The sequence below is a fragment of the Podarcis liolepis genome (genome assembly GCF_965112155.1).
Source record: "Podarcis liolepis genome assembly, chromosome: 17".
Taxonomy (NCBI): Eukaryota; Metazoa; Chordata; class Lepidosauria; order Squamata; family Lacertidae; genus Podarcis; species Podarcis liolepis.
The window spans coordinates 10,786,831-10,808,184 of NC_139571.1; the positions used below are offsets into that span (position 1 = coordinate 10,786,831).

At 48.4% G+C, this 21,354-nt stretch overlaps 1 protein-coding gene across 10 annotated transcripts in view; it reads left to right on the forward strand.

Moving 5' to 3' along the window:
• The window catches only part of PNPLA6 (patatin like domain 6, lysophospholipase), an 80,276-nt gene that overhangs the window by 24,201 nt on the left and 34,721 nt on the right, over nt 1-21,354 (forward strand). For all 10 annotated transcript variants that reach the window (XR_014520769.1, XR_014520770.1, XM_083482906.1 and 7 more), the window contains exons 11-18: nt 824-904; nt 1,602-1,752; nt 3,723-3,806; nt 3,917-4,023; nt 4,840-5,031; nt 8,267-8,344; nt 11,640-11,845; nt 20,639-20,770. Coding sequence is in view for 8 of the 10 variants with exons in the window: in XM_083482906.1 (XP_083339032.1) it covers nt 824-904; nt 1,602-1,752; nt 3,723-3,806; nt 3,917-4,023; nt 4,840-5,031; nt 8,267-8,344; nt 11,640-11,845; nt 20,639-20,770 (1,031 nt within the window). In the remaining 2 variants the exon portion in view is untranslated. The remainder of the gene's footprint in view (nt 1-823; nt 905-1,601; nt 1,753-3,722; nt 3,807-3,916; nt 4,024-4,839; nt 5,032-8,266; nt 8,345-11,639; nt 11,846-20,638; nt 20,771-21,354) is intronic.

Sequence of the window (21,354 nt, forward strand, 5' to 3'; positions counted from 1 at the left end):
AAGTCAGAGGGCATATAGCAGCACCCGTAGAAGTGATGAATGAGGAAGTGGGACAGATGAGGGGTAGAGATTCACTCGGAACAATGCCATAATCCCAGAGGCTGGGTTCTATAGCCTCTCTCTGTAAATACTGAATAAAAAAGCGGGCGGTAAGAAACATTCCCTTGTCTTTGTACGCTCCTGGGCAACCAGCCGGGAGTTGCTGGCAGCAGACTGACACTGGTTCATGCATTTGGCCTGGCTTATATTCACAATGGTTGACCTCCAGATCATGTTGTTGAGTATATTCCACATACTTGCCATGGGTGGGGGTTGAGCAGGGGTTTCGGGGATGTTTGTGTGTCTTTGTGTAAGTCATTGACTCTTCCCATGATTGGCAGAAGCAGGCCACGAGATGATGATGATAAAAATGGATGGGAAAAGAGGGCTCATCCCCCACTTGTCACAATCTTCAGAATACCGCATCTCTGAAAGTGTTCAGCCAAGGCATGCCCAGGAATTTAACAGCTGCTGGAGGCTTTTATCCTTTGGGGAGGGTCGTCTTCTAGGCATCCAAATGCCATTTGGATTTAGCCAATCCAAGGTAGAATTGTGGGGCTCAGTCTTTTTGATAACCCAAGTAGCTTCCAAGTCCTTGAAAGATGCGGTGGTGGAGAAGAGAGGTTTCTGAAACCTCCTCACCAGTCCCTGCTACAAAGAACACCACAAGCTATGATCGGACTGAAGCAACCCACGGACTGAGAGAATTGAAAAGGGAATTGAAAAGCTCCCCTTGCGAGGAAATTGTACAACTGACCTGCCCTTCTTCCTCTTTCCCTTTCAGATCATCATGGTGCGCCTTCAGAGAGTCACCTTCTTGGCTTTGCACAACTACCTTGGCCTGACCAATGAGCTTTTCAGCCACGTGAGTTCCTGTCCTAACCCATTCCACCTTCTCTCCCCCAACCTTGTCCGGCTGGAATCTGCTTTCAGAGTGGGAAGTAACTGTACCTGGTCCCTGAGCATGTGCAGAACACATCCCACCTTCCCTCCGCTGTGTTAGGGGTTAGGGCTTCTAAGCTAAGCAAAAGGCTTTGGCGGGCAGCATCTCTCCTCCACTACCACCCCCTTCACCCCTGCTTATGTGACAATAGTAATAATAATAATAATAATAATAATAATAATAATAATAATAATAATTTATTATTTGTACCCCGCCCATCTGGCTGGGTTTCCCCAGCCACTCTGGGCGGCTTCCAACAAAGATTAAAAATACATTAAAATGTCACACATTAAAAAATTCCTAGAACAGGGCTGCCTTCAGATGTCTTCTAAATGTCAGGTAGTTGTTTATCTCTTAGAAATCTGATGGGAGGGCGTTCCACAGGGCGGGCGCCACTACCGAGAAGGCCTTCTGCCTGGTTCCCTGTAGCTTTGCTTCTCGCAGTGAGGGAACCGCCAGAAGGCCCTGTTTTCAGTGTCCGGGCAGAACAATGAGGGTGGAGACGCTCCTTCAGATATACTGGACCGAGGTCATTTAGGGCTTCAAAGGTCAACACCAACACTTTGAATTGTGCTCAGAAATGTATTCGGACAAACATGACTGTGTTCTCCATCCCCAGGAGATGCAACCGCTGCGGCTATTCCCCCAGTCGAGCCACACCTCTCGTACCAGCCCCGTCCGACACAGCAAGCGTGTCATTAGCACCTCCTCCATCGAGGATGCCAAGGATAGCTCTGGAAGGCAGGGGGAAGCTTCCTCCAGGGACCAAGGTAAGGGAATTTGACGCATGTGCATCTGACTTGTCCATGGGGAGGCTGTGGGTGGGTCCTCTGTTTCCAGAGAGCCTGGTGCTCTGCAGGCCCCGGCTGCTAAACATTTAGCTCATCCCCAGCTTGACGTTCAACTTCTCCAATGCAGATGAGGCGAGGGAGGTAAAAGCAAAGGATGACACCTCAGGCGTGGATTTAGCTGTCCGTTCTGGGGGAAGGAAATAAGGGCTGTTCTTGGAATCAAAAGTGGAGCTCAGGGGAGACAAGTGTGGGTTGTCTGTTTTCTGAGCAGCGATCCTGCCCTCTTGTCTACTGTGCCCCAGACAGCTGTATTTGACTCCTTCCAAGAAGGCAGAAATTTAAGCCGCTTCTCTTGGGTGCACCAATGTTTGGGGCAGCAAAGAAGCTTAGCTTCTGCCTCCGGTGGCTTCCCCTCACTATGGCACCACAGGAGCTGGGAGGGAGGCTGTGATGCTACTGACAGCCTTGCAGGTCTCTGTCCAAGTTATATAGCAGCTGGGAGAGCAGCACCCCACATTGTCTCTGCTGATTCTCCCCTCTTCGCTGTCCTTCCTCCTTTCCCTGCATACTCTTGGCCTTGACAGGTGAACGTATCTGTCAAGGCTGGAGCCAGATGCAGGTCAGCGCTAAAAGAAGCAGATCTCCGTTTTCAGTGAACTCTTTTCTCAAGGAAACGAACATACACTCAGCCTAGTGGTCTCAGCAACACTTCCCAGTAGGTCTTGCCCCTATGGAGCAGTTGCCAGGACTGAAGGTCCCCATATTCTGCCAGCCTTAAGGCTCCTCCTCTTCTGGGTGCTTCCCAAGCAGTCTCAAAATGCTTCTGCGCACCTCTGGCCTCTCCTCCGTTGCCATCAATATCCTGCACATTCTTGGAGACCAGTGGGGAGGGGAGCTTGTCGCAGCAGGAGAGGGGAGACTCCCTGGGGTCTTCATTAGCCTCTTGACTGCCCTCCTCTGCTTCAGCCTCAAAGTCTGAACTGCTCTCTGTCACAGGTTCTTCCTGCTCACTAAAGCCTATTGCCCCTTCGGCTTCTAACAACACCTCCCACCAAACTTCTCCTTCTGACCTCTTCTCGGTGTACTGCCACCAATCCGCTGGCTCTGAGCCTTCCTCCTCTGGGTGTTCCCTTCATCCAGCCAGTCCCTGACAGTATCTGGATGGTTATCCCTGGGCAGAAATGTCCCCAGGAATGATTTTGTGGCACATGTGAGTTTGGGGGGTCTGGGTGTCCCTCTTATGGATGTGAGCATCCCACTTGGTCTACTGCAATGCGCTCTATGTGGGGCTACCTTTGAAGGTGACCCGGAAACTACAGTTAATCCAGAATGCGGTAGCTAGACTGGTGACTGGGAGTGGCCACCAAGACCATACAAAACCGGTCCTGAAAGACCTACATTGGCTCCCAGTACGTTTCCGAGCACAAATCAAACTGTTGGTGCTGACCTTTAAAGCCCTAAATGGCCTCGGCCCAGTATACCTGAAGGATATCCCCATCGTTCAGCCCGGACACTGATGTCCAGCTCTGAGGGCCTTCTGGCAGTTCCCTCACAGCACGAAATGTACAGTGAACCAGGCAGAGGGCCTTCTCAGTAATGCAGCCCACCCTGTGGAACGCCCTCCTATCAGATGTCAAGGAAATAAGCAACTACCTGACTTAGGAAACATCTGAAGGCAGCCCTGGTCAGGGAAGTTTTTAATGTTTGAAGTTTTATTCTGTTTTTAATGTTCTGTTGGGAGCCACCCAGAGGGGCTGGGGAAACCCAGCCAGATGGGCGGGGTATAAATAAAGATATTATTATTATTAGCCAGATGGGCGGGGTATAAATAAAGATATTATTATTATTATTATTATTATTATTATTATTATTATTATTATTATTATTATTAACATGAGGTGCCCACGTGTCTCCTGGGCCTGGTGAGTGATAGTCTTTTATACTGCCAGGTGACCCGTTGAAAGCAGGTCTGCTGGAACCTCCCGCTGCCCCGCTGCTGAGTCGCTGCATCTCCATGCCAGTTGATATCTCAGGTATGTGTCTCTCTCTGCCTTGACCACCTTCTGCCTTCCTGTGGAGACGCAGAATCCGCGGGCCTTGGGCTCAGTCTGCTCCATTTCTCTGGTGTTCTTTCCTCACCCAGGGATCCAGAGGGGCCCCCGCTCAGACTTTGACATGGCCTACGAACGAGGCCGCATCTCAGTGTCCCTTCAGGAGGACAGCTCCGTCTCACTGGCCGGCTTCGCCCGGGTGAGTCTCTAGCGATTGGGATGCTCTGCTGGTGCCTGTGGGATGCTGCTGCTGCCCTAGAGCGAGGGAGGGAATAATAATAATAATTTATTTATACAGACAGACAGACATACCCCACCCATCTGGCTGGGTTTCCCCAAGATGGAGCCTGTCAGGTGGTGATGTGTGGTTGTAGTCTCTCAGTCAGATGACTTCAGGTGAGAGAGAACTAGAGCTACCCTGCTTTTGTAGAAACTCTTGCATTGTTTTGTTTTTCTTATTGATTCAATAGCAACAACCAAAGTGCCAGCATATAACAAAAAGAAGCGAAGAATCAGAAATTTAAACCAGAAAGCGTCAGAGCCTAGAAGGGCAAAAGGAGAAATTGGGAAGACCAATTTTTTAACAAGGAATGGGGGGAAATTATCTTAAAAGCCATTGTAAACAGCTAAAATCATTAGTAGGATTGGAATAACACTTGTAGTTTATTTTTGGATATAATGGAGATGTAAAAGATTTGGATTATTCTAAAAGATGCAGGAGGAAATGGTTAATGAAAGGACCCACAGAGGGGAGGAGGGAAGTTCAGGAGATTCTTTGTAATCTTGTTTTTATGTTGGTTGTTGGATAATTGAGTGTAAAACTTTAAATTGAAAAAGTAAAAAACAAAACAAACCCAAGGTTCCAGTGTATTTATACAGTATATAAAAAAATGGGTTGTGCCTGGTGGAGATGGTGGGTTTCTTTCCTTTCCCTCTCGCGGGAGCCGTCCTCTCCGGTAGCTACTTTCCCCCTCTGTCCCCCTACCTGACCTTACCTTGTCACCATCCTTGGCAGTCGACGTCCCATGAGCCCCGGGAGCGGAAGTCTGTGACGGTGGAGGAGCAGCCGTCTGGGATCTACCACTACAACTACTGCGAGGACGACTCTGCAACGGGCGACTGTCCCTTCGGCCCCTACCAAGGATGCCAGACGAGCGCCATCTTTGAGGCTGCCAAGCGGGAGCTGGTCAAGCTTATGAAGATTGAGGTAGATGCCGTCTGGGATCCCTTACTTCTCATTCTGCATGGGAATTGGTTGTTTTTCAAGGCCACATAATTTTTTATTAGTTTGCAATTACAATACATACCTCTGGTTATGAACTTAATTTGTTCCGGAGGTTCGTTCTTAACCTGAAACTGTTCTTAACCTGAGGTACGACTTTAGCTAATGGGGCCTCCTGCCGCTGCCACGCAATTTCTGTTCTCATCCTGAGGTAAAGTTCTTAACCTGAGGTACTACTTCCGGGTTAGCAGAGTCTGTAACCCTAAGTGTAACCCGAGGTGTTTGTAACCCGAGGTACCTCTGTAAACCAATAATAGCCTCATTTTAACAATGCCAAATTATAATACAGTTCCTAATAACAATCATTCAGATGCCAAATTATATCATTCAGCCCCACCCCACCCCACCCCGACATGCTAGAATTAATGGTTGGATGATTTACTTTATTTCTGCGTTCCAAAATCTTATTAATTTCAATTACACTCCGGTCAAAATGACAATCCCTTATACGACAACTGCAATATTAACGACTTCCATTCGTACTGACACATTAAAACAGGGGTCAGCAAATTTTTCAGCAGGGGGCCAGTCAGACCTTGTGGGGGGCCAGACTATATTGGGGGGGGGGAAATAATGAATGAATTCCTATGCCCCACAAATAACCCAGAGATGTGTTTTAAATAAAAGCACACATTCTGCTCATGTAAAAACACTCTGATTCCTGGACCGCCCATGGGCCGGATTGAGAAGGCGATTGGGCCGGACCTGGCCCCCAGGCCTTAGTTTGCCTACCCATGCATTAAGTGATTTATAAAACTACAGGTGAGGCACTCAAACTGTATCCTTGTTCTTCCTGTGTGTGGCAATTATTCTGTCCTTGATGTTTCTTCCTGTCCTTGTAAAATATTACAGTGGTGCCTCGCAAGACAAAATTAATCCGTTCCGCGAGTCTCTTCGTCTTGCGGTTTTTTCGTCTTGCGAAGCACGGCTATTAGCGGCTTAGCGGCTATTAACGGCTTAGCGGCTATTAACGGCTTAGCGGCTTTAAGAAAAAGGAAACAAACTCGCAAGACGTTTCGTCTTGCGAAGCAAGCCCATAGGGAAATTCGTCTTGCGGAACGACTCAAAAAACGGAAAACTCTTTCGTCTTGCGCGTTTTTCGTCTTGCGAGGCATTCGTCTTGCGAGGTACCACTGTATGTCTATCTTTTCCCGGTTGTTGCTGTTCTCCATCACGCCTTGGGCAGAGCTATATCCCATTGTTGTTTCAGAAATTCTTGATTGCTCTGTTTTCAAGGCCACATAAGAGGCTTCTTATCATCAGTGGCTAGTTTTGTCCCGTTACGTCCCTGATTTCCAGTTGCTGGGGATCACAAGTAGTGAGCTCTCTCTACTTGTTTGTGCAGAGGCTTTTAAATATATATTTCATATATATTTTAATGTTCATAGACTGAGCTTTTGGGGGGGATGCAGCAAGGCATTATACAACGTACAAAATTACAGTAAAAGGAATTTAAAAATTAATTTTAAATTCTGGTTCGGAAAAAGAACTTAAGGTTTCAAAGGCTATGGATCTTTCTATCAGTCAGTTGTTAATTCCACACTGTCTTCCTCCTACCTGTAAGAAGTTGGTTGTGGATTTGTTGGCGGCAGGGCCCATTATTTAATCCTCCTTAATTGCGGAAACCTAAATTTCTGACATGCAGTTGAATCACTCCCACAAAATACCGACAGTCTGGAGTCACTCAAGAACCGCAGTTGCAAAACTCATAAAAGCTTGATTGTGAAACTCGTAAAAGAATAATTACGTTCTGATCTACACATTAGTCTGGGAGGTGCCGATCAGGTCAATTTGCATTGAAATTAACAGAAATTAAATGCCCTGTAAATTACATAAACAATTGGAGTCAGGGCTTACATCCAGCTGCTTTAAGCTTCACAGCCTCTTGAGGCCTGGAAAGGAGGTGAGTCTTGGTGCCTTGAGACAACTGCAGTCCCCAGGGTCTTTGAGGCAAGCCATGATAGCTAGACCGGTTCCATATTAGTTTCGTTTCTTGGGTTGATGTTTCTTTTACTATGCTTGGGTTGAGAGCCTGTGCAATGTTCACCTGTCACAATCAGGCCTGGGAATTTTCAAGAGTGCTGATTTCCTCACCTGGCCCAGCAAGTTGTTTCCCTTCTGGGAGCTCAGCTACCCCACATCTGCCACTGCAGGAGCTGGGCTCTCCATGGGCCTTGACATGCTGAGGCCCTGGCTTCTTTGCTGCAGGATCGGTCACCGGCCTGGCTCCTTTTGCTCCACCGGGTGTTGGAGACCCTGGCTCCTCTTGTTGGACTTTCTCCATATTTGCCATTCGGTCCCCGGAGCACAGATTCACACAAAGTGGCAATTAATCTTGCAGGATTCAAAAGGATTTATTTGAAATGCATATGCAGGACTAAGGCACAGCGCGATAAGCTCGCAATCTGCACACCCAATTCTGAGCGTGTCAGCTTTTTATACCCCTTAGAATGCATAGACAGGTGTTCACATGTAAAACATGTGATTTACACTAATAGCAATAAGATATAGCTTTGCTTCTTGTGTTACCCTCCTCCTTTTCAGCCCCCCCCTGTCTGGGGTTACAGGAACACCCATTCAACCTTGCTCTTATCTCTACCCGCCTAAGCCTGACATTCCAGAGAGAGAGACCCATTTTCACTGTAACATCTAAGCAAGAAGAAAAAGCCTTGTTCTTCTGGCTGGTGTAAAAACCTCCCTCCCCCCTTTAAGGAAGGGGTTTTTGGGATAACATATGAGAGAGGAGAAAATGCCTCAAACAGTTTTTGGGGTCATATAATATTCTAATATTCTAATAATAATATTCTAATGCCTGCCAACCTAGCAGTTCGAAAGCACCCCCAGGTGCAAGTAGATAAATAGGGACCGCTTAGTGGTGGGAAGGTAAACGGCGTTTCCGTGTGCTGCGCTGGCTCGCCGGATGCAGCTTGTCATGCTGGCCACATGTCCGGAAGTGTCTCCGGACAGCGCTGGCCCCCGGCCTCTTGAGTGAGATGGGCGCACAACCCCAGAGTCTGTCAAGACTGGCCCGTACGGGCAGGGGTACCTTTACCTTTACCTTTAATATTCTAATGGCCCTTCACTCTTGCAGGGCTTGGACTACAGGCCTGATAGCACACCCTTGTCCCAGATTACCCTCACCCTTCTTCTCTTTCCACAGGATTCCTCCTTGCTCAATAACCGGGTGTTGCTGCACCATGCCAAGGCTGGGACCGTCATTGCCCGCCAAGGAGATCAAGTAAGTTTTATGGGTGGCACCAGCAAAGTCGTCTGGCCCAGAGGAGGGAGGATGTGGTGCAGTGTTAAACACACACACACACACACACACACACACACACACACACACACTATGATGGCCTGGGATTCGGACTCACATGCTGAACCTGAGGGATCCCAGCCTGCACAGGATTCCCCGCCTCCAGAACCAGCATGAGCCTGAAGGGTCCTCACCTGTGCTGGATCCTCAGGTGCAGGCACCAGCTGAGTCTGCTCTGGCTCCTGAGGGGATGGAGGACCCATTGCCTGCAGGTGCTCCACTCTCAGCCCCGTCAGAGGAAGCTGAGGCTGCCTCTGGGTCCGGTAACCCTCCAGCCTCTCCTGAGCTGCAGAGGCTCAGGGCAGAGAGGTGGAGGGAACTAAGTTTCCGCAGGAGGAGTGCTCACCTCCAGGCCAGGAGAGGTGAGTCACCAGAGGATCGGGGCCGCCCTAATGCCTCGGGGCAGATAAAAGCTGGCCAGCCCCAGTCCCAAGTTGCGGGAGCAACATTGTTAGTTCCTGCCTGAACCCTGTCCTGCTTTCCTGCCTGAGCTCCTGACCTGCCCTGGCTCCCTGCTTGCAAGCCTGTTCCTGACTTCACCCTATTCCCTGCCCTGCACCCAGCTTCAGCTACTATGGACTGCCTCCACTTGCACCTTTGACCACGGACCGGACTTGGACCTTGCCTCTCGGGTAACCCACGGGACCAGCACACACACACACACACACACACACACTATAGTGAGAGGCTGCAATGACGCAGCACAGGAAAGAATTGGAAAGTGCACATTCCCCTCTCTTTGTCACCCTCTCGCTCATAAAATAGTTGCCTTTACCAGTAGACTGCATCTAGTGCTGGCCCCTCCCCCTATGTTTGATGGACATGTTTCTTAGCAAATCCTGCCTCTCCAAGCTTTTCTCCACACCTTCTGCTTCCTTTTATTATTGTTTAATTTTTTATTTATACTTTTCAAGTTTATACGTTTCACTTAATTTACAATCATTTTGACATTTCAAAACTTGACTTCCTTCCCCCTCTTTCTGTGGTTTCTTAAATTTATTTTTAATATCTCCTTCATAGCCCAATCAATTTGCTCATTTGGTCATCTTCTTTAAATATATAACATGTTTTAAAATGTTTAAAACGGTTTTAATTTTGGTTCTTCTGTTTTGTTTTTGTTGGGTTGGGGCTGGTTAAATGTTTAGTTGGGTTGGCGGTTATTTTAATTTGGGTATAACTGTAAACATTATTAGTATTATTAGTATTATTAGTAATCTGTATAAGATATTCTGTTTTTTAGCGTTTAATGTTTTATTAAACATTTAGGCTTGACTACTGTAATTCGCTCTACGCGGGGCTGCCCTTGAGGCTGTCCCAGAAACTCCAGCAGGTACAGAATGCTGCAGCGAGGCTCCTCACGGGGTCTCTGCCATGGGAGCATATTTACCCAGTGCTTTTCCAGCTGCATTGGCTCCCGGTGGAGTACAGGGTCAGATTTAAGGTGCTGCTTTTGACCTTTAAAGCCCTTCACGGCCTAGGACCCTCGTACCTACGGGACCGCCTCTCCCAGTATGCCCCACAGAGAGCCTCAAGGTCCATAAATAGCAACACCCTAGTGGTCCCGGGCCCTAAGGAAGTTAGATTAGCCTCAACCAGAGCCAGGGCCTTTTCAACACTGGCTCTGACCTGGTGGAACGCTCTGTCTCATGAGACCAGGGCCCTGCAGGATCTGATTTCTTTCCGCAGGGCCAGTAAGGCAGAGTTGTTCCACCTGACCTTAGGCTTGGAGTCAGTTTGATTCCCTCCCCTTCTTTCTTTTTTCCTTTCTCCTCCTGTGATGAGGCTGCATTTTAATGTTTTAATGCTGCATTTTAATCTTGTTTTTAAGTTGTAATCATTCAACTTGTTTTTATTATTGGTTGTTAGCCACCCTGAGCCTGGCTTTGGCTGGGGAGGGCGGGCTATAAATAAAACTACTTATTATTATTATATTTTTATGTATGCTGTAAGCCACCCAGATGGGTGGATATAAATATTATCATTATTATCATCATTATTTTTCCAATGCTGGGATGGACTCATTTGCAACCCATTGAACTAAATTGACTCACAGTTAGCAATTAACACAATGAGATGGGCACTTGTGTACAAATTAACAAATCCTTGCACATCATAGTGGTCTAAGTTTATTGGGAGGTGAAAGGATTGAACCCAGAGCCTCAGGGTCCATGATTAGCACTTAACAAGCAAACCAGCTATGGAAGATACTAGGGAGATGTAATATCATAATTCCCTGTAATTGATAGACAGACTACAAATGCTTAGTTACCAAGAACTTGGCCTTCTAACTTTGCCACCTGCCTGATGGCCTCCGAGTTTCAGCTCCAGTTATCTTTCTTGCTTCAGCTCATTCAGAGACCAGGAACCGAAGACCCAATTGCACTCTAGATCTGGTTCCTGGTATACCTCCCCATGGCCTCAGGCTCTTAGCACCAGCAAACCCAAACACAGCAACAAGCAAACAGAACGAGTGTTTACAGATAGTGAGTTGCATGAGTTACTTGTTTTTCATCTTGCTGGAGGTTCCTCTCTGCCTTACATTTCTAATTCTGTGTTTTGCTGTTGCTCTGTGGAATTTAAAGCACAGACCTTTTTTTTTTTTTACATTTTTTGTCATGGACTAGAAAAGGAGGGGAATAAATCTATCAGGAGAGGGCATGAGAACTGGAGCAAGAGAAAAGGAGCGGAATGCCAGGCTGGCTCCAAGAAGTATTTGTTGCCACCGTCAGAATGCCCGCTCTGGAATTTTGAAATCTTCAGCAGAAACTGCAAACGTGATTTCGGATTGTAAGGGGCAGAATGCGGCTTTTAAAAATGTATAAAATACTGTGCTTTTAACCGCACCTTAGGCCAACCACAATTTCTCTCACCACCAAAGGAACACAAGCGAATAGCTAAGAGAACGTGCTGACACAAAAATCCACACATACATTAAGCAAAATAGAAATATCGCCTCCCAACCCCATCCCCACCCACCTCTTTCCCCCTTTTTTCTACCTAATGTAACCCTAATGTCTCAAAAATTAAACGGACCTGTGGAAAATGTAACTTGAAAAAAGAGACATTGCGCATACCTTTGTAAACCAAGAAAACTTTAATAAAATGTTTTGTTAAAAAAATAATACTGTGCTTTTTCTAGAGCTCTGCTGTTGGGTTTCATGCTCCAAAGTGAGCCTGTTCCCTGGGGAGACGCTGCTCACGCTGATCTCTCTTGCAGGATGTCAGTCTGCACTTTGTGCTTTGGGGCTGCCTGCACGTTTACCAGAGGATGATTGACAAGGCCGAAGACGTGTGCCTCTTCCTGACGCAGCCCGGAGAGATGGTGGGCCAGCTGGCCGTGCTTACTGGGGAGCCGCTCATCTTCACCATCAAGGCCAACCGCGACTGCACCTTCCTCAAGATCTCCAAGTCCGACTTTTACGAGTGAGTGGCACGTGAATGTGGTCATGGAACTCCAGTGTATACCGTATTTTTCTCTCTATAAGATGCACCAGACCATAAGACGCACCTAGTTTTTGGAGGAGGAATCCCGCTTGCTGTCCTGGCTTATGGGATTCAGAATATTTTTTTCTTGTTTTCCTGATGGCTCCTGTTGTGCAGGAGAGGCTGCGCGCGGCTAAAGCTCCCCCAAGAGCCGCGCTCCCTTTAAAGAGTGTGTGGAGCGTGTGTGTGGCTCTTGGGGGCTTTTCCCCGAGGAGGGAGAAGCGCACACACGCTCCACACGGTTCTTTAAAGGGAGCACTGAGCAGAGCCTCCCGCCTGCATTCGCTCCATAAGATGCACACATATTTCCCCTTACTTTTTAGGAGGGGAAAGGTGCGTCTTATAGAGCGAAAAATACAGTAGTTAGCAGAGTACAAACTTAAACACATTGCAAGATTCCCCCCAAAATAGACCAGAGGCAATTGTATTGCATCCAGCAGAGCTTTACTGCTACTGAAGGCAAATGAGCATAATGGTCACAAATCCAATACATTCAGGGTTGGCACTTTCCATAAGGAATCCACTTGCAGTAGACTTAACTTACAGCAACTTATAATAAGACTAAGCCTTAACACTATCTATCTGCAGAACACCACACCAGAAGGAAAAGAGATAGAAAGAGAAAGTGAAACCCAGACGCCTTCTGGCCTCTTATTATAGTCTGAACAACCACAAGCAACGCGCACCTAATAATGTATTAACAATAAATTTATAACATTATATTGTTTCTCAGTTCATAAACAACAAACATGTACGATTCAAAGTGTTGGTGCTGACCTTTAAAGCCCTAAATGGCCTCGGTCCTGTATACCTGAAGGAGCGTCTCCAACCCCATCGTTCAGCCCGGACACTGAGGTCCAGCACCGAGGGCCTTCTGGCGGTTCCCTCATTGCGAGAAGTGAGGCTACAGGGAACCAGACAGAGGGCCTTCTCGGTAGTGGCACCCGCCCTGTGGAACGCCCTCCCATCAGATGTCAAAGAGATAAATAATTACCTGACATTCAGAAGACATCTTAAGGCAGCCCTGTTCAGGGAAGTTTTTAATATGTAACTGTCAGGGAACTGCCATCGGAGCATCAGGTGGTGGAGGGACTCAGGGAGGAAGAAAGAGACTCAACAGCTGAAGCAGGGACCAGCAGGGGGAGGAGTGGGTCTCTGAGGGAATGCGAGCAGGAGGGAGGGCTCAAGGACGCTTCCAGCGAGAACAGTGGGGAGGTATCTGAGTCTCCCATAGGGAGACCCACACCTCGCCGGAAACTGTCACGCCGTGAGTCCAGGAGACGCGTTTCCGTTAAGGAGCTCCTTTGCTGGAAACGCTTCCGCAGACAGCCACTGTCGGACTCTACTAGTGACTAGAGCAGACATGTCTGAGGAGCTCCGTCACACACGGAGGTTTGTGGGGTCGCACAAACTCTGAGGGAGCACGTTTTTACGCACAAGCAGCTAATCAATCCCTAACAGCAGTCCGACAGTCTCTGTACGCTGCCTGTGCAAGAGAAAGCATCATGAGCGAACCAACCGGAACCGGAGGAGCGGGGGCTGGAGCTGGTCCAAGCTTGGAAGATAGATACCGAGCGTTGGAGGTCCAACTGGCGCTGCAGACGGCGAGGCTGGAGGAGAGAAGGGCTCAGGATGCAGACAAGAAGGGGAGAGCCACTCAATTCCCCAGAAAGGTACCAGGATTGGTGCAAAAATTTGGGGGGGACCCCAAGGATTACCATGCCTTTAGGACAGAGATGCAATATGCCATTAATGTGCAGTTCGATGAGTTCCCTGATGAGGAATCGCGAGTTGCTTTCGTAATTGGGCATCTTGAGAAAGGGGCGAGAGACTGGGTTCGACCTCTAATGGCAACGCACAATGACATACTAAAGGACACGAGGAAGTTCTTTCGTGCAATGGATATCATGTTTTCCAGCGATATTGAGGAAGGGGCGGTGCGCAGACAGCTAATGGCTTGTAAGCAGGGAAGTCGATCTGTCCGTGAGTACTGGACTGAGTTTACCATGCTGATTCACAGACTGAGTTGGGATTTATCGGCGGCACCCATTCAAATGCTATTTGAAGAAGGTCTTTCTTCGGCGGTGAAAGACGAGCTGTCACGGGGCCCCAGGGCGGAGTCTATGGATCAGCTGACCAAATCTGCGCTGACCATAGGAGCGCGGCAGGAGGCAAGAGCCTTGGAGAGGCGGGAAGGGAGAGGGGAACGTTGGAAGGAGTTCCGCATTCCAGACATTCCTGAGCCAGCTTTCCCGCCGGCAGAGCCGATGGAAATCGGAACAGCGCGCGCGCGCGCATTTTCAAAAACCAGCGAGGGGGCTAAGAAGGAGGGAAAGGGCCCCCGGAAATGCTATCTCTGCCAACAGCCAGGCCACTTTGCCAGAGTCTGCCCCCAGAGGAAGGAATGGCAAGGGATGGTGGGAGCTGTTGAGGGGGGAGAACAGGGGGGAACAGAGCAGGTAAAAGCCAACGCCTGGTTGCCACAATCGGGGCACTGCAGCCAGGCCAAAGAGCAGTGAAAGTGCCCGTGCCAGAAGCTCCTCGACCGGCTCTAGTGATTGAAGTGTCGCTAGAGCTGCAAAATGGGCACCCCCTAAAAATAAAGGCGCTATTGGACTCAGGCAGCTCCTGCAATTTTATGAGCAAGGAGTTTGCTGCTGAACACCAGATACAGACTATCCCTTTAAGCAACCCCCTGCAGGTGACCACGATTGATGGCAGGGAGTTGTTGGGAGGAGGAGTCAGCTTGCAGACTGTCCCAATGATAATGAGGGTGGCAAGGCACACAGAACTGATAGTGTTTAATGTGGCCACCCTGGGAGGCGCTCCCATTATTTTGGGAATGAGCTGGCTAGCTCTACATGATCCGCTGGTTGGCTGGCATCAAAGAGTGGTGTCCTTTGGTTCAGCACATTGCTTAGAACACTGCAAAGGGGAAAAGGGTTCAGCAGGGGCCCAAGCCACCCTAGCAGGGACTGAAGTAATGGAGAAGGTGAAGGTACCACCACAGTATGCAGATCTCAGCGACGTGTTCAGCGAGAAGGAAGCTGACCAACTACCACCTCATAGACCCTTTGATTGCCAGATCAATTTACTCCCTGGAGCACAGCTTCCCGTGGGCAAGTTGTATGCCATGTCAGACAGAGAAATGCAGGAGTTGCGAGGGTTTATTGACAAGAACCTGAAGAGAGGCTTCATCAGAGAGTCCAAAGCAGCAGGGGGTAGCCCAGTGTTTTTTGTGGACAAAAAAAACGCGGACAAGCCGAGACTTGTATGTGATTTTAGGAGGTTAAATGCAGTGACTGAACCGGTGGCTTTCCCTATGCCCAGGATTGATGATATTTTGACCAGGGTGAGGAAGGGAAAGATTTTTACAAAGCTGGATCTAAGGGGGGCGTACAACCTGATACGCATAAGGAAAGGGGATGAATGGAAAACCACCATGTTTACCCCTTTGGGGGCATTTGAATACCTCGTTATGCCATTTGGATTACAAGCAGGCTCAGCGTGTTTTCAATCTTTTATGAACCACGTACTGGGCCCTTTGCTCTACAAGAATTGCGTTGCTTTCCTAGATGATGTGTTGGTGTATTCGGAGAATGAGGAGCAACATGTGAGAGACGTCAGAGAAGTGTTGAGCAGACTGCAAGCCAACAGGCTGTGGGTCAAACTGGAGAAGTGTCGGTTCCATACCAAGGAGGTGGAATTCCTGGGGTACCGCCTGTCAGACAAGGGATTGGCCATGGATCCCGGCAAGGTACAGGCAGTGCTGGAATGGAAAACACCCAAAACCAAGAAGGATGTGCAGAGGTTCCTAGGGTTTGGAAACTTTTATCGTAAGTTCATCCGCAACTTCGCCCATCTGACGGCGCCCATCACTGACTGTCTCAGCAGTAAAAAGAAGTTTGTATGGACGGCGGAGGCGGAGCGAGCGTTTGAGGAGCTGAAAAGGGCCTTCGCCTCTGAAGAACAACTTCTGCATGTGGATTTACGAAAGAAGCTAAGGGTTGAAACAGACGCATCTGACAGAGCCATAGGGGCGGTGCTTCTTCTGCAGCCGGGGAAGGAGGAGTCAGAGTGGCGACCGTGTGCCTTCTTTTCGCGAAAGCTGAACAAATCCGAGAGGAACTACACGGTGTACGACCGAGAACTTCTTGCTATTCATGAGGCGTTCCGGAGATGGAGGCATCTGCTAGTTGGTGCACAACATAAGGTGCAAGTGTGCACGGACCATAAAAATCTAGAGTATTGGAGAACTGCGCGAGTGCTCAACCAAAGGCAGTTGAGATGGGCCCAGGAGTTCTCCAAATTTAACTTTGAGATTTGTTACGTGCCAGGCCCAGAGAATGTTAGGGCGGACGCTCTCTCACGCAAACCTGAATATTTGGAGGGGGAGGGAGCACCCGAAGAAACCCATATCATTCCAGAGGACCGCTGGGTGTGTGGGGCGACTTTGGTGGGGCAAAGGGAATTGGTAGAGGGTACGGTGCAGGATGCATACGCCCAGGACAAACTCAGGGATCTCAGGAGGGAGGAAGACAAATCCGGTGGTTTTGAGGAGAGAAACGGGGCATTGTATTATAAGGGAGCGTTATATATACCTGAAGGGGAATTGAGGGAGAAGGTACTCAAGCAGCTGCACGATAGCCCCACAGCAGGGCATTTTGGGCAACACAAGACCATGTGGCTGGTTACCAGGGAATTTTGGTGGCCCAAGGTCAGGGAAGATGTGCGGGAGTATGTGAGAGGGTGTGAACAATGCCAAAGAGCCAAGGGGGAGAGGCGGGCGCCGGCTGGTTTATTAGAACCACTGCCCACACCTGAAAGACCGTGGGAAGCAGTGGCAATAGATTTCATGACTGATCTGCCAAGGTCTAGAGGGAAAACAGCCATCATGGTTGTAGTAGACCTGTTAACTAAAATGGCCCACTTTATAGCCTGCTCACATGCAGTCACAGCAGAAGAAACAGCCAAATTGTTTGTAGAGAATGTGTTTCGGTTGCATGGCGCCCCCTTGAGGGTGGTTTCAGACCGAGGGAAACAATTTACTTCCAGGTTCTGGAGGAAGCTCATGAGCTTACTGCATGTAGAGGTTAATTTTTCAACGGCCCGTCATCCAGAAACCAACGGGCAGGCGGAAAGAGCAAATGGGGTTCTCCAACAATATTTGAGGTGTTATGTTAATGACAGAGAGAATGATTGGGTGGAGAAGCTGGCGTTGGCAGAATTTGCCTACAACAATGCAGAGAACGTGTCCACGGGGATGAGCCCCTTTTTGGCTAATCACGGGTGCCATCCCAGAGCCTTCCCAGGGGGGGAGGGGGAGAACTGGAGCGTTCCAGCTGCAGAACAGTTCGTTGAAGAAATGGAAGCGATCCATCGCCAGCTCCAACTCAACTTAAACAGGGCTAAGGAGGAATATAAGAGGCAGGCAGACAAAAACCGAAGGGAAGGTGAAAGCATCAGGGTGGGGGACCAGGTGTGGCTGTCAACCCAAGGGTTGCCGTTCAAAGGAGGTTGTAAGAAATTAAGACCCAAAAGGCTGGGTCCGTTTGAAGTCATGCAGCAGGTCAATCCAGTGGCTTTCAGGCTCCGGTTACCGAACCACATGAAGCTGCACCCAGTTTTTCACAGGTCGTTGCTGTCACCGTATAGAGGAGACAGTGAAGGGAGGGTCACAAGGGGACCAGCAATGGAGGAGAAGGAACACAGCTACCATGTAGCGGAGATCCTCGATTCCAGGTGGAAGGGAGATCAAGTAGAGTATTTGGTAATGTGGGAAGGGGAACCGGAGTCGGAAAACACCTGGGTTAGGGCAGAGGATGTCAATGACGAAGTTTTAATAGAGACTTTTCATCAGAGGTTCCCACGTAAACCTCAGCCTGTAGCGAGGTTCCGAAGGGAATACTTTGCCACCACCGACGAGGAAGAGGAGTTGGAGGGGTTCCCAGATTCTGAAGAGGAAGAGGATTCAGCGAGCCAGGACGACGATCGATGGAGGGAATGGTTCGAGACGTCGGAAGATGAGGAAGATTCTTTTCGGGGTTTTAGCCCTTCACCTCCCAGGGGAGAGGAAATGGGAGGGGGTGAGGGGGGCCCTGGAGGGGAGGTGGATGTCAGGGAACTGCCATCGGAGCATCAGGTGGTGGGGGGACTCAGGGAGGAAGAAAGAGACTCAACAGCTGAAGCAGGGACCAGCAGGGGGAGGAGTGGGTCTCTGAGGGAATGCGAGCAGGAGGGAGGGCTCAAGGACGCTTCCAGCGAGAACAGTGGGGAGGTATCTGAGTCTCCCATAGGGAGACCCACACCTCGCCGGAAACTGTCACGCCGTGAGTCCAGGAGACGCGTTTCCGTTAAGGAGCTCCTTTGCTGGAAACGCTTCCGCAGACAGCCACTGTCGGACTCTACTAGTGACTAGAGCAGACATGTCTGAGGAGCTCCGTCACACACGGAGGTTTGTGGGGTCGCACAAACTCTGAGGGAGCACGTTTTTACGCACAAGCAGCTAATCAATCCCTAACAGTAACGCTGTACTGTTTTTAACACTGATTGGGAGCCGCCCAGAGTGGCTGGGGAAACTCAGCCAGATGGGCGGGGTATAAATAATAAATTATTATTATTATTATTATTATAAACGTGCATAAAGTCACAAATGATAGGAGTCCAATAAATGTTCCATGAACAGAAATATTTGGCGTAGTCAGTGACTATCAAAGAATACTGAGATGGAGTCAAAAAGCCTTTCAACAGTCAATATACTGCAAATATGCGGTGCTAAGTGCTCCAAATGTAGAAATACGGTATACCGAGCGCAGCAAAAGACAGCAGCAAACAGAACAGTTTTTCCTGGATAGATGAACTGTTTCAAAGATGATTCTTTATCAGCATATAGATTGTCCATACAGGTACATCTAATAGCAATGGATCAACAATCACTTAAAAGTGTAGTAAGCTGATGGAACTCAACTCCTATAATTTGTGACTTTATGCATGTGTACATGTTTGTTGTTTATGAATTGTGGAACAATATAATGTTACAAATTTATTGTTAATACATTATTAGCTGCATGTTGCTTATGGTTGTTCAGAGTTTTCTGTTTTGCAACACAGGGGATTTTCTTTGTTGTATACTCTTATTACAGTCAGCATGACCTTGACAGAAAGAGATAACAGGACCAGTTTAAGCCAGCTGTACTCAGCTTCTCTGAAGGAATAACCCGAACATGAGGAACCTTCTGCTTGTTTCTTTCACACAGAGAAGCTTCCAGAACCCTCTTGAATTAAGTAGAATAGGAAAGATCACACACATCAGATCAATACTTTCTGCACTAAGAAGTGCAAACTGAGAAACACATCTCCACCCACGCCTTGCCATGCGGTACCTGTTTTTTTCAACCTGCCCACCTGTCATTGCTCACTCCTGGACTCTTGATATTGTTCCTCAAGTCTTACCTAGTTACTTCCACCCTCTTCGCCTTTGCCATTCTTTCTCCTCTGCTATGTGATCCAGGGAGGGTCAGGTGGGCAGAATGAAAAGCCCAGATTCCATTCATTTCTTCATTCTGGTAATGTGGCTACAGTCCGGGGACAGGGGGAGGAGAGGGGCTTTCCTATCCTCCACCACTAAGGACTATCTATTCATTCTTTTCTTGAGTAGCAAAGCAGCCGCTGAAATCACTTTTTCAGCATGCTGGCTTATTTATTTGAAAACAAAAGGATTGGCTGGGATGGTTGAAACTGGTACTATGACAGTCCCCATCTTTTTATTTTAATATTTATTATTCATTTACTTTATTTAGGGCAATGGATTAAACTGGTTACTGTGTTTTTTTTAAAAAACACACACCAAATGTTCTGCAAAACTCAAGCGTACAGTAAAACCATCCGCTTAAGCCAGTAAAAGCCACACCAGTTAATTAAAAACAAACAAATAGACCTGATGATCATGAAGTACAAAAGGTAAAGATGAGCACAATGTCATGAAGTTCAAAAGGGAAAATTTATAACTTACCTTAGAGACCATTCAAAGAGTTAAAATTGTTAGCCGGATTGTAATAACACTTGCAATGTAGCAAGAATTATGGAAACAATGGAGATATTAAAATTTGGATTATTGTAAAAGATGCTGGAGAAAAGGATTAATAACGAGACCCGCAGAGGGGGAAGAGGGAAGTCCAGAGATTCGTGGAATATTGTATTTTTGGAAAGTGTTGTGGTATGACTGGAATTTTGCACATGTAAAATCAAATTTTAAAAAATTGAGGTAAAAAATAAAGTTCAAAAGGGCAGATCAAAGTGTGCGATCATAAAATCATGATCTTTAAGGTGATAAAAGTTCAAAAGGACAGATCTTAAAGCATGATCATAAAATTATTATCCTTACAATCGTAATTAAGATCTTTGCGTTCAAAAGGGCAGGGCCCACCTTTAGCGGTCAGTAGAAGCCTGAGAAAAGAGTCCACATCTTCAGAAGAGTCCCACTCCCCGTGTTTGGGGAGGGCTGTTCTGCCGTTAGTAGTGACTCGGTGCTGGTATGTGAATTGGCCCGTGCACTGAGCCCAGGCACTTCTCCAGCTAGCCTTGTGCAGTGAGCCCTGGCTGGCCTTTCCTGGGTCTCAGTCAGAGGTGCTTCCTGGGGCTGGCCCTGGAAATGCTGGGCTGAGCTGCGGGGGGAACCACACTGGGGCAACTGCCTCTACCACTAACCTGCGATTCTTTCCCCCCCCCTTCCAGGATTATGCGGGAACAGCCCAGTGTGGTCCTGAGTGTTGCTCACACGGTAGCAGCTCGAATGTCTCCCTTTGTGCGCCAGATGGACTTTGCTATTGACTGGATGGCTGTGGAGGCTGGCCGGGCGCTTTACAGGTAAGGGGCAAGCACTGTTACCAGCCATGCCCACCCTGTGCCCAGAACCCCCCATTTCTCCTTGGCGCAGGGCTTTGAAGTTATCCTCCCCACAGGGAAGTTTCTGGTCCTTTCCTGCTGCTTCAGTGCGGGGAGCGGGGCAGGAACTTCCAGGACATCACTGAAGGAGGACCCTCTTGCTAGGAAGCCCCAGTGGGTCCTCCCCCCCATGCACCCCATGTCACCATGCTCCCATCCAAACCTCTCTCCAAACGGCCTCAGCCAAGTATACCTGAAGGAGCACCTCCACCCCCATTGCTCAGCCCTGAGGTCCAGCTCCAAGGGCCTTCTGCGCTCTACATGGGGCTACCTTTGAAGGTGACCTGGAAACTACAAGCTAATCCAGAATGCGGCAGCTAGACTGGAGACTGGGAGTGGCCGCCAAGACCACATAACACCGGTCTTGAAAGACCTACATTGGCTCCCAGTAAGTTTCCAAGCACAATTCAAAGTATTAGTGCTGACCTTTAAAGCCCTAAACAGCCTCGGTCCAGTATACCTGAAGGAGCGTCTCCACCCCCATTGTTCTGCCCGGACACTGAGGT